Source organism: Chiloscyllium plagiosum, chromosome 6 (assembly GCF_004010195.1).
Source record: "Chiloscyllium plagiosum isolate BGI_BamShark_2017 chromosome 6, ASM401019v2, whole genome shotgun sequence".
In the NCBI taxonomy this organism is placed as follows: domain Eukaryota; kingdom Metazoa; phylum Chordata; class Chondrichthyes; order Orectolobiformes; family Hemiscylliidae; genus Chiloscyllium; species Chiloscyllium plagiosum.
The window spans coordinates 90,202,836-90,216,212 of record NC_057715.1 but is presented as its reverse complement, the minus strand read 5'-3'; the positions used below and the strand labels follow the sequence as shown (position 1 = coordinate 90,216,212).

The following is a 13,377-nucleotide window of genomic DNA, read 5'->3' as shown; positions in this document are numbered from 1 at the left end:
GATAATTAGCATACGACAGACATATCCCTTTGTATTAGATGTCACTTCGACCAGTAAACAGTTTTTCCTGCTTCCCACTGGTGTAGATTTTACCAGGGTTCCTTCATCCTAATACTCAGTCAATGCTACCTTAAGATCAATGGCAGTCACTGTCACTTCATTCTACAATTTACCACTTGTCTTTGTGGAGTAAGACTGCACTGAAGTCATGAAGTGATTGGTCCTGAGAGAACCAAAACTGAGCACTAGTGAGCAAAGTACTTAATAGCAACTAGAACTTGTATTTATGCAGCATCTTTAAAGAATTCAAAATGCTAGCATCAAACTCTACCACTGAATTTTACTTACCTTCCCTTTTTCAATGCAGAGGTCCTCCTTTTGTATGATCTGTGAACTATATTTTTGAGAAAAAAAAAATTCATAAATGTTACATTTATCACACTGCTCTATTTTGAAAATATTTTAATATGCAACAGGACAAAAATAATTTGTTCAGTTACTGATGCAAATGAGATTCTTACTTTTCTATGACATCATAAATAAATTGACTCGCTGCTTGTGCTTGTTCGCTGGGAGGGCCAGGTCGAAACCTCGATGAACATAACGGTGGTAAATCTACATTTGGCACTGTTTTAAAATAAAAGGTTCTTTCGTTATTTTTGCCATGTGGACTTGCAGAGGAAAACAGAAACAAAAGTCAGCTATTCACCTTCAAGCTCATTCTACCATTGAATTACGATCACGGTTGATCAGAATTTGAACTTTATTTAGCCACCTCACTGCATTTTTCCTTGCTACCCTTACTCACAACATATCTCAGCCATAAAACTTTCAACTGATCCAAAATCCATAGCCTTATGGGGAAAGAGATTTCCAGATTTTCACTTTCCTTGTGCATAAAAGGATCACTATTAAATGGCCTAGCTACAATTTTAAGATTGTGGTCTTCTCCTCTAGGTGTCCACCCAAAGAAATAGTCTTTCTGTATCGACCCCTATCAAAATTAAATCATTTTTAATACCTTGATTAGACCACCAGAACCTTCACTTTAGAAGGAAGAATAAAAAAGCAGAGTATTAATCAAAAGGGTAAACGTCTGCAGATTTCTAAGGTGCAGAACTATCTAGGCATTCTAAGGCACATTACAAAGAGTTAGCATACTGCTAAGCACATAATCAAAGAGGATACTGGGATGCTATCCTTTATTACAAGAAAATTGAAGATATAATGCTGTAATGCAAGGCATAGGTGAGATCACATCCTGAATACCGTTCAGTTTTGATCTCCTTATTGGAGTAAAAATGTAAATGCATTGGAGGAGGTTCAGAGCACATTTACTGGATTAAGATCTGGAACAAAGGGTGTTCATAAGGAACGGTTAAACAGGCTAGGCTTGTTTTCACTGAAGTCTAGAAGAGCAAAGGGAGGTTTGAGTATAGTTTATTAGATCTTGAATGATTCAGAAAAAGTGGATATGGAAATTATGTTCATTCTTGAGGATGGGCCCAGAACTGCAGAACACTTTTAAAAATAGGGTCACTCTTTAAAGATGGAAATGAGGAGAATTTTGCTCTTCCAGAGGGCTGTACAACTTTGGAACACAGCGCCTCAGGAAGTGATGGAGGTGGGGGTTACTGAATATTTTAAGGCAAAGGCTGATTGATTCCATTGTTCGAAAGGGGTCAAAGGTTATCAGCAAACAGATGGGAATGTGGAATTTGGAACAAACAGATCAGCCATGACCTTACTGAATGGTGGAACAGATTTGAAGTGTTTATGACCTATTTCTACTCTAAATCAGTACTTGATATGTTCTGAACTCCAAGAAATGCAAATCAAGTTTATGCTACTTTTCTTATACTTCAAACAGTTCACAGTATCCCTTCATTACCAATTACATTTCAAGAGCTTTCCTCCCCAAAAACTGACCCAAGATGTGTACAATGAATTGAGGCACCGTTCTCTCACTTTGTATTCTGACCCAGTTGAAATAGGACCCCAAGTTTTCATCAGCCTTTTTGATTATATTCTACATAAGTTTAAGCACTTTGTACACTTGAATAGTTAAATCTCTTTACTACTCCCTAACTCATTTAACCAGAAGTTAATGCAGTGCTACAGGTAGTGCCAGCTGACTTGTATTCTATTAAGTTGCTGAAATGTGAGATATTTTCAGTCTGAACTATTAGAAGGATGTGAGAGCATCTAGTAGGACTTGAAGGCTCTGCAACAATTTCTAGTAAGACTAAATGGTAATTTAGAGTTTCATATCTGGAAGTTTCAAGTCAGTCAACTTGTGTTAATGAACAAAGCAACACTTACTTGCAGCTTCAAACAGAATATAAAATTAACTGGAAAAGGATTTTAAGTGTATAAAAGATGACAAATACTCTAAACATGTTAGAAATCCAGTCGAGGACAATAGGAACCTAAGTGGTCACTGAGGTGAGAAGCTACAAATCAACTGTTTCTAGCCACTTTAACGTTACTGATTACCATCAACTTCTAAAACCTAATGGAAGGCTGTTGATTGATAGGGCAACTAAGACAGTTAGGCTTGGACACTACCTTGGGAAACTCTACTGAGATGTCCTGGGGTTGATACAAGCAGCATCCAACAAACATCACCCTTTATGCTAGTTATGATTCAACCAGCTAAAGCAATCAAGAGTATGGTGCTGGAAAAGCGCAGCAGATCAGGCAGCATCTGAGGAGCAGGAGAATCTACATTTCAGGAACAAGGCTTGTGGACCAGGGGACTGAGAGATAAATGGGAGGGCTGGAGTTGGGGGAAGGGAAGGAAAAGAGGATGGATGAGAATGCACCAGGTAGATGAAGGTGAGGGAGAGGGTAATAGGTCAGAGAGGAGGGTGCAGCGGATAGATGGGAAAGGTGATGGACAAGCCAAAAGGCTTGGGACTGAGATAATGTGGGGGGACGGGAAACGAGGAAACTGTTGAAATCCACATTGATCCCGTGTGGTTGCAGGTCCCAAGGCAGAATATGAGGCGTTCTTCCTCCAGACGTTGGTCGGTAAGAGTTTGGCGATGAAGAAGGTCCAGGACCTGCATGTCCTTGATGGAGTGTCATAGAGATGTACAGCATGGAAACAGACCCTTCGGTCCAACCTGTCCATGCCAACCAGATATCCCAACCCAATCTGGTCCCACCTGCCAGCACCTGGCCCATATCCCTCCAAACCCTTCCTATTCATATACCCATCCAAATGCCTCTGAAATGTTGCAATTTTAGCAGCCTCCACCACTTTCTCTGGCAGCTCATTCCATACACCTACCACCCTCTCTGTGAAAAAGCTGCCCCGTAGGTCTCTTTTATATCTTTCCCCTCTCACCCTAAACCTATGCCCTCTAGTTCTGGACTCCTTGACACCAGGGAAAAGACTTTGCCTATTTATCCTATCCCTGCCCTTCATAATTTTGTAAACCTCTATAAGGTCACCCCTCAGCCTCCGACGCTCCAGGGAAAACAGCCCCAGCCTATTCAGCCTCTCCCTATAGCTCAAATCCTCTAACCCTGGCAACATCCTTGTAAATCTTTTCCGAACACTTTCAAGTTTCACAACATCTTTCCGATAGGAAGGAGACCAGAATTGCATGCAATATTCCAACAGTGGCCTAACCAATGTCCTGTACAGCCGCAACATGACATCCCAACTCGTACTCAATATTCTGACCAATAAAGGAAAGCATACCAAACGCCTTCTTCACTATCCTATCTACCTGCGACTCCACTTTCAAGGAGCTATGAACCTGCATTCCAAGGTCTCTTTGTTCAGCAACACTCCCTAGGACCTTACCAGTAAATGTATAAGTCCAACTAAGATTTGCTTTCCCAAAATGCAGCACCTCGCAGTTAGCGGAATTAAACTCCATCTGCTACTTATCAGCCCATTGGCCCATCTGGTCAAGATCCTGTTGTAATCCTCTTCGCTGTCCACTACACCTCCAATTTTGGTGTCATCTGCAAACTTACTAACTGTACCTCTTATGCTCGCATCCAAATCATTTATGTAAATGATGAAAAGTAGAGGACCCAGCACCAATCCTTGTGGTACTCCACTGGTCACAGGCCTCCAGTCTGAAAAACCCTCCACTACCACCCTCTGTCTTCTACCTTTGAGCCAGTTCTGTATCCAAATGGCTAGTTCTCCCTGTATTCCATGAGATCTAACCTTGCTAATCAGTCTCCCATGGGGAACCTTGTTGAACGCCTTATTGAAGTCCATATAGATCACATCTACCACTCTGTCCTCAACAATCATTTGTTACTTCCTCAAAAACCTCAATCAAGTTTGTGAGACATGATTTCCTACACACAAAGCCATGTTGACTATCCCTAATCAGTCCTTGACTTTCCAAATACATGTACATCCTGTCCCTCAGGATTCCCTCCAACAACTTGCCCACCACTGACATCAGGCTCACTGGTCTATAGTTCCCTGGCTTCTCCTTACCACCTTTCTTAAACAGTGGCACCACGTTAGCCAACCGCCAGTCTTCTGGCACCTCACCTGTGACTATCGATCATAGCAATCACTTCTCTAGCTTCCCACAGAGTTCTAGGGTACACCTGATCAGGTCCTGGGGATTTATCCACCTTTACTCACTTCAACACATCCAGCATTTCCTCCTCTGTAATCTGGGACATTTTGCAAGATGTCACCATCTATTTCCCTATAGTCTATATCTTCCATATCCTTTTCCACAGTAAATACTGATGCAAAATACTCATTTAGTATCTCCCCCATTTTCTGTGGCTCCACACAAAGGCCACATTGCTGATCTTTGAGGGGCCCTATTCTCTCCCTAGTTACCCTTATGTCCTTAATGTATTTGTAAAAACTCTTTGGATTCTCCTTAATTCTATTTGCCAAAGCTATCTCATGTCCCCTTTTTGCCCCCCTAATTTCCCTCTTAAGTATACTCCTACTTCCTTTATACTCCAAGGATTAACTCGATCTATCCTGTCCATACCTTACATATGCTTCCTTCTTTTTCTGAACCAAACCTTCAATCATCCAGCATTCCCTATACCTACCAGCCTTTCCTTTCACCCGAACAGGAATATACTTTTTCTGGATTCTCGTGATCTCATTTCTGAAGGCTTCCCATTTTCCATCCGTCCCTTTACCTGCGAACATCTGACCCCAATCAGCTTTCGAAAGTTCTTGCCTAATACCGTCAATGTTGATGTGTTCAGCCACAGAGTGGTGAGGTTGGATGGTGCGGGTGTCCCAGAGATGTTCTCTGAAACAATCTGCAAGGAGGCATCCTTTCTCCCTGATGTACAGGAGACCACATCAGGTGCAACGGATACAGTAGATGACATTGGTGGAGTAAGAGGTAAATTTCTGTCAGATGTGGAAGGATCCTTGTGGAGACCAACACCTGGTGGAAGAACAACTCTGATGAAGAGCTTATGCCCGAAACGTCAATTCTGCTGCTCCTCAGATGCTGCCTGACCTGCTGTGCTTTTCCAGCACCACACTCTCGACTCTGATCTCCAGCATCTGCAGTCCTCACTTTCCCTCAACCAGCTAAAGCATCCAATCTCCAGAAGTGCTGACTGCCTGTCTCCGAGGTCCCCAGCATCACAAAAGCCAGTCATAAGCCAATGAGATTCAATCCATTTAATAAAGAAATGACTAGGTGAATTAGGCACAACATGGGATGTAACAATATTCTAACTATGACACTAAAGTCTAATGGCTAGGTGCACAATTAACTCCTGACAAATCAATTTCATGGCGGCTACAACCCTGACACTGATCTAACAGTGTGCAAAATTGCACAGATATTTTTCTACACAGTGCAGGACAAATCTGATTCAGCCAATTATAATTCTATCAGTCTACTTAAAACCAAAAACACTGCTAACAAAAGCAGTGTTAGCTTGTTGTGCTAACAAGCAACAAACCCACCAATGACCTGCTCATAAATGCTCTTTTCGAACTCCATTTGGACCAAGACATAATATGGGCAAAAGAGCTGAATATCAGATGAATGGGGTGTGACTGCCCTCAACATCATAGTAGAATTTGTTAGAGTTGTGGCATCAACGTTAAATTGAACTTATTGGGAATTGAGGGAAAACCCTCCACTGCTTGGAACAGTACCTAGCAAAAAGGAAGATAATGTGGTGGTTTTAAGCCAAATCATTTTCAGCTGTGTCATCAGTGACAAGCCCTCCATCACAAAGGTTGGATGTGGGAATGTTTACTGATGATTGCAACTCATTCAATACCACTTATTACTCCTTATTTAATGAAGCAGTGTGCCCACATTCACCAAGAACCTGGACAAATTTCAGTCCTCACTTGAAGTTATGGTTGCATTCTTGAAAATCGCAATTTGAAGTGAAAGAAAGTTGAAGTCAATCACAAGCTCCCATAGAAATCAACATAACAACTGGAATTGAGTTCCTTCAGACATTTCTTGTTCAGAAAAAAAAAGCAATGACTAGGTTGGCCTGCATGTATGTGATACTATGATTTCCTAGCTGAAATAACTTGTGTCATAAGTAAATCATTAAATATAAATGAAACACTGAACAGTTAAGTATGTCAGGATGCTTCTCAACAGGAAACATCTTTAAAACATCAAGGTGAAATATGAACTTTCCTCTGAAAATAAATTGTAAAGAACAGAATACTTAGTCGTAAGTAGTATGCCAAAAGCTTAGTTCGGTGAGTATAATTCTAATTAACTAGGCTCCATCTATTGGCAGAAGGTAGCCAATGCAGGCAGAACTATCTGTATAGGTGGAGGCCAGAGCTTTCATGCAAGTCCAGAACGAGTCTGGACAGAGGCGGACACTGGAGACTTTACATGCAAGAACACAAGGCAGAAGCAGGAAAGAGTGGGTGCGTTTCAGAGCTAGTGAAAAGGCACTGAAAGCAGAAACATTGGACAAAAGGTCTTGACAGCAAACAAGCCACAGAACTGTGTAACTGAAACTCCCGACATAAACTGAATTAAATTTAAAACGGGACTTACTGTAACAAGTGCCATACATGCCATGCAATGGCAAGCTAAGTTCACCATTACTTTCTCCAAGGCAGTTGAGGCTGGGCAATAAATGTTGTCCCTGCCAATGCCATTCACATTCCATGAACAAGTCAATAAAAACCTTAACCATTTCAGAACAGGAGATTAGCACCACATTTGAAATGAAGTGCCAACTCAATTACACTACTGCAATTTTACAGGCTGAATTGTGATTTTTTTTTAATTTTAGCAGTCAGTAACACACCTATATATCCTTTATTTGATGCATCTACAGTTGGCGTTGCAAATTCCTGTAAAGTAAAAAGTAATTTGATTATTTTATTCACACTACTTTTCCACTGGCCTTGAAACATGCCTGAATACCAAGCACTTTTAATGTAAGATAGAATAATGCTGCACATTTTCAATGTTAATTATAAAATTTCTTTAATTGGAACAATTTTAAATTTGATAAAATCAGAGGTAGTTTAGTGTTCAGTCATCATTAACGACTATTTCAGCTTCCCGAATCCCAAAATTACAAAAGCCTTTTGCTGTTTTCCATTTCTCTTTTCTTGCCTCTTTGCTAACTGGTGAAACAGTATTACGTCTGCAAAGATCAACATTACTGGGGAGGCACTATGGTTCACAGTGCCAAGGACCCAGGTTTGAATCCACCCTTGGGCAGCTGTCTATGCGGAGTTTGCATGTTCTCCCTGTGTCTGCAAGGGTTTCCTCCAGGTGTTCCAGTTTCCTCCAACAGTGCAAATGTGTGCAAGTTAGGTGGATTGGCCATGCTATATTGTCCCATAGCGTCCAGGGAAGTGTTGGTTAGGTGTGTTAGCCATGGGAAATACAGGGTTAAAGGGATAGGGTAGGGGGTTGGGTCTGGGGTGGGATGCTGTTTGGAAGGTCAGTATGGACTTGATGGGTTGAATGGCCTGCTTCCACATGTAGAGATTCTATGATTAGAAAACTGAAGCCACTGTTAAAAAGGTGTTAGGGTGCATACTTTAAGTCTTCCAATGATGAGTTTGCAATATTTTCAACCTGGAATATAGTCCAGTACAGGATAAAACTCTGTGCAGAAGGCTATCTGCTACAATACAATTTCCCCTACTTCCTACAGCAAACATCATATGGTCACACTTCAAAGAAATTGACTAAATCATCCAAAAATAATATACCCATGTCCATTTGGAACTCAGATGGTGAGATTGTCCAAACTAAGTTTTATTATGGAGCTGGACAGTGTTATTGTTTACTCCCAAATATTTCAAAAAGTGTCACACATGACTAGTTTCAAATGCAAATCAGCATAATGCAAATATTGCATTTATTTCACACTCAGGAAGGTCTCACAAAAAGTAATGCACACTCTCTGCACATACTGGGGCATCTCTAGTTCTGAAGGGTGACTGGACTTGAAATGTTAACTCTGCTTTCTCTGCACAGATGCTGCCTTATCTGCTGAGTTTCTCCAGCCATTTCTGTTTTTGTTTCAAACATTTCCCTTTTATACTTTCTGAGGATGCAGCTATCTGTGTCTTCAAAATGTTCAAGGATTCGATTTCCACCTTTTGAGGATGGGAGTTCCTAAGTCTCTCGACCCTGAGAGAAAAATTTTTTCGTCATCCCTGTCTTCACAGAATCATTCTGGTACAGATCTGACCATTTGGCTCATCATGTCTGCACCTGTCTTAAGTGGGTGACCCCATTTCTTTAAACAATGACCCTGGTTCTAAATTCTCCCACGTGAGGAAACATCCATCCTGTCAAGACCTATCAGGATCGTGTATGTGTTCAATCAAGTCACTTCTCAGCAGGGTACCTGACTAAATAATAAATCATATACTCCAAGTTATCTTAGTCTGTTTTCTTCAACCTATGAAACAAAAGCTATTTATTAGCTATTAGATAATAATCAACATAATGGCTGCATAAGAATTTTAAAAACTGAGTAAAATAAAATTGCAAGAAACACAAGATAAAAAGCTGAATGTTGATATCTCACCACTTTAATGCCACAAACAACCGTCGTGTTCCCCAGCTTTACCAGTGCAGAACCATCTGCAGTTGTAATTGAACCTGTAACATCAGACCTGAAGTCAGAAAAGCATAGTTTTAAACAGGTTATTTTTCCTGTTTCAAGACAGATTCCTTTTTTAAAAAATTGTAACAAGTAAACATACAAGCAAATAGTTAGCGGTGACTCCACTTTAGAGGACATCAAATAAGTTACATTATTTGTCACACTGTTATAGAATGAGATTCTAATGACAAAGATAGAATCTAAGAGATTTCTATTAGTCTCACTAGTCAGTAGTTAGTAAATGCATTGATAAAAATACACACGCATAATATTAACTTCCTTGTAACTGTTCACACTTCTCAAAATCATTTCTAAGATCTAAACTAATACCTAGCTTTACTGCATCATTTAACTTTTATAAACGAGTTAAGCTGATATAAATTACTAATTATTGGAGTCCTCATCACTACACATACAACATATGTGTTTATAAAGATCTTTTAATGTAGGAAATCTTTAAGGAATGTAGTCAGACTAAAAACGGTCAGTAACATTAGATAGGGTGATTAAACACTTGGTCAAAGACATTTCAAGAAAGGACTTAGGAGAGCAGAAGAAAAGAAGTAATTCTAGAATTTAAAGATTAGGAAGTTGAAGGCACAGCACCCAGTGGCAGGGCAAAGAGATAGGTCAGAGTTGGAATAACATCAAGTTATTGGAGAATCCAAGGCTGAAGGAGATTAAACTGATAGCCTGAAGTAGGATTAAAGAGTAGGTCAAGTATAAGGATGAACCTTAAATTTAATCCCCGATTTTCATCTCCAATATATGCCGTGACTGAAGTTGAAATAGGTTGCTGAACAGGCACAGGATATCTTTTACCCTGGCACCAGGGAGGCAACACACAATCCTGGAGTCTCACTAACAGCCATAGAAATGCCTATCTGTGCGCCTCTTCTAATACTACCACTCACCTACACTCAAGACTCCCTACTGTCCAACAGAGTCAATCCTAGCACTATCTGGCTCCTGCTGTTCCTTCCCGCTGAGAGGCCATTCCCTCCCCTCCATTCCAAGCACTTGTTTCCAGCTCCCACTCACACAAAAGACAAACAAACAGTCAAACAAATAAAGTTAAAGGGATAAATAAAAGAAACAAACAAAACTGGCCAGATGATTTAAATGCATGGTTTCACAGGTGGAGACATGGACTCCTTGACATTTCCAGGAAAACAAGCAATCAAGGTCACTTTTTCACTTCACTCAGGTACAGGTAATAATATTTCTAACTCAGTTTTTTACTCTTTACACTTCGAAAATCAGGTGACAGAGATTAGGCAACAACATGCGGTGTCATCAGCTGAAATTCTCTCCTCCGGGTGTGCTGGACTGAAGGGTTTCCATGCTATACATCTCTATGATTCTATGGCTCAAAAACCACAGATCAAAAGAACAACTTCAACTCTGGTCTTGCCCTGTTATACTAACTATCTTTTCTGAGAGGCCTCAATTGCCATTCAAAATCTGTCATCTGCTGGACTATAGAGTCTCTCCCAGACTTGCCAGAACCAATTCCCAGATACTAAATCTTGTTAATAGCCAACATCTGTTATATACTTAACACAACGTTGTTCCGGCTCACCAGTGAGCCTCCTCTGGACATCTTTCAATGGCAGTATATCTTTCCTAGGTAAAGAAAATTCTTCACTCAACAGGAAAAATGAAAATATAGAACAACTGCAGAATTCCAAACTGCCGGGAGATCAAGGTGTTCACAAAAGGTTCCTAAGCCGGTACAGCAAGTAAGGTAGCTCATGGAATCCTATCCTTTATTATGAGAGAAATTCTATATAAATGTAAGGATATTTTGCTTCAGTTATACAAGGCATTGGTGAGACCACGTTCAAATACAGTGTGCAGTTTTGGTCATCTTATTTAAGGAAGGATATAAAATCATTGGAGTTGATTTAGAGGAGGTTTACCATATCAATACCTGGAATGAACAGATTATCTTATAAGGGATAGATTAGACAGGCTGGGCTTATTCCCACTGGAATTCAGAAGAGAGGTGGCATGATTAATGTCTATACTATCAGGAATGGTCTCGATAAGATGAAGGAGGAAAGGATGCTTTCTCTTGCCAGAATTAAGGAGCATTCTTTTAAAAATTAAGGGTCGCTCTTTTGGGACAAAATTAAAAAGTTTTCCCTCATTCTGAATTCTCTGTCTCAAAAGGTGGAGGTGGGAAGATTCTTGTTAGGCAAAGGAGTCAAGGGGTATTGAGGGAAGATGCAAATGTGGAATTCAAAACAAACAGATCAGCCACAAATTTTATTGAATACTGGAACAGGCTTGGGGATTGAATAGTTTACTGTACTTCTGTTCCTCATTCATATGTTCATAAACATTTTCACAATCAGTTTCAGAACTGGAATTAATGTATTGAAGAAGCTCGAAGAAAAATACCTTGAACAAAAAAAAAATGATATATTATCTTCAGCGATCTCACCAAGACATTCGTGACAACAAGAGAGACCTATTTAAGCTGTTGGAGAAAGTTGGATGCCTGAAGTTGTTCAATGTGATCTCTTCATCCCATGATGACATAATGGGTAAGTTACAGCAGAGCAATAGTATCGCTACCCACTGAGATGCAGTGGGCTCAAAAAGAGTTGTTTGCCGACACTGACATTCTTTTGCATATTTTTCTTTTTGCTGCTTTCATTTATCTTTAGATCCTGTATAGAGGTTCTCTACTCATATATCAGAACAGGCTGAGATCCAAGACAAAAATGAATTAGGTTCACATCAAACAATAGAATTGCTCTGTGTTGATAATGCTAACATTCCATTCTGAGAAATATCTGCAGTTGCAAAGGATAGAATTTCTTGCACTAGTAACAAATTTGATTTGACCAACAGGGTCAGGAAGTCAAATGTTAAAGTCATGTTAATGTCACACTGCCAAACTATCAACACTAACAATGTGATTTTGGAGGTTGTTAATAGTTTCAAGTATTAGGTTCCATAATTACTAGCCATCAGTTTCTTGATGCTAAAATCAACACATGCATTGCAAAAGCTGCAACGGTTTTATCCAAACTGAGTAAGAGTGCATAAAACAACAGTAACCTGACTAACAACACCAAAATACAAGTCACGATCAGCTGTCCCTAGTAGCCACACGCACATGATAAGGACCACAAATTTGACTGGGACAACACAATGATCACAGGACAAGCCAAACATAAGACAGCCAGAGGATTTCTAGAAGCATGGCACTCATCCACGGACTCCATCAACAAACACCTAGACCTAGACCCAATAGATCAGTCACTACAATAAACTACTGGAACCAGCAACTGGAAGCAGCTGGAACAGAAGCAAATAAATTCTTGAAGACATAGTACAGCAGCGCTTCACAGGAGGCTCCAATGCACTGAATGTGTCCCCGAGACAGGGGACGAAACGTCTGCAAATCAACTTTCCAGCTCGACGAACATACCCACAACCACAGCAACAAGCACCGAAGCCTTACAGAAACTTTGAACTTACTCATTACCCTTACGCCCTATGGTCTCATTGGATAAATGACTGCCACTTACTCAAAGGCAGTGCTGGCTACATGATCATGACCTTTTGGTGTCCATATCTCTGCAAGGTCATCGGTGAGATATGGCAGACATTGACACTGACAACTGGACAGTCCTCGAAGCCATAATCTCTGCAGTTAATTCTTTGGAAAGGCAGTGAAAGAGACAAGCAGAAATGCAAAGCTGAGCTGGCTGTGAAAAGTTCCAAACAAAACAGTCCAGAAAAGTCCAATGTTCTCCTCTGTGGTAAATACAGTAGAGACTGCCATGCTAAATTACTTTAAAACATTTTCATTTTAGAGAAATTGCTTTAAGTGGTCATTAAGGGTTGCAAAGTTATTAAATCTGAACTTTACAAATGGAAGCACTTGATTAACTGTTCAATTCTCACCTATGTTGAGAGTTGTTGTTCTGAATTCTCCCAGCTCCCTTCCATCAGGTCGACAATTTTCTTTCTAAAACGCATAAGGATATCAAATAAAAGGTTTTCGCGTCATAGTTCAAAGGTACAAAGATACAAAGGTACAGTTAGCTTCACTGTAGGATCATTCCATAGTTCCAACAACAATTTATCTCAAAAATTCACAAAGTATAAATCTCACAAAAGTAAGTTTCCCAGAGATGAGAAATAACCTACCAGAAATTTCCTGTAGTATTCCAAAGGCTCTACCATTCTATAAAAAAAGGAAAGGGAATACAATGCAATATTACATTGCAACATACTTCCCCCCCTTCCCACTTTTCC

General features: G+C 40.1%; 1 protein-coding gene across 2 annotated transcripts in view; it reads right to left on the bottom strand.

Moving 5' to 3' along the window:
• The window catches only part of exosc8 (exosome component 8), a 35,019-nt gene that overhangs the window by 10,482 nt on the left and 11,160 nt on the right, over window positions 1–13,377 (bottom strand). For both annotated transcript variants that reach the window (XM_043692098.1, XM_043692097.1), the window contains exons 2-7: window positions 13,270–13,306; window positions 13,024–13,087; window positions 9,022–9,095; window positions 7,273–7,318; window positions 522–627; window positions 349–394 (exon numbers count right to left, since the gene is read on the bottom strand). In XM_043692098.1, coding sequence (XP_043548033.1) covers window positions 349–394; window positions 522–627; window positions 7,273–7,318; window positions 9,022–9,095; window positions 13,024–13,087; window positions 13,270–13,306 — 373 coding nt within the window. The remainder of the gene's footprint in view (window positions 1–348; window positions 395–521; window positions 628–7,272; window positions 7,319–9,021; window positions 9,096–13,023; window positions 13,088–13,269; window positions 13,307–13,377) is intronic.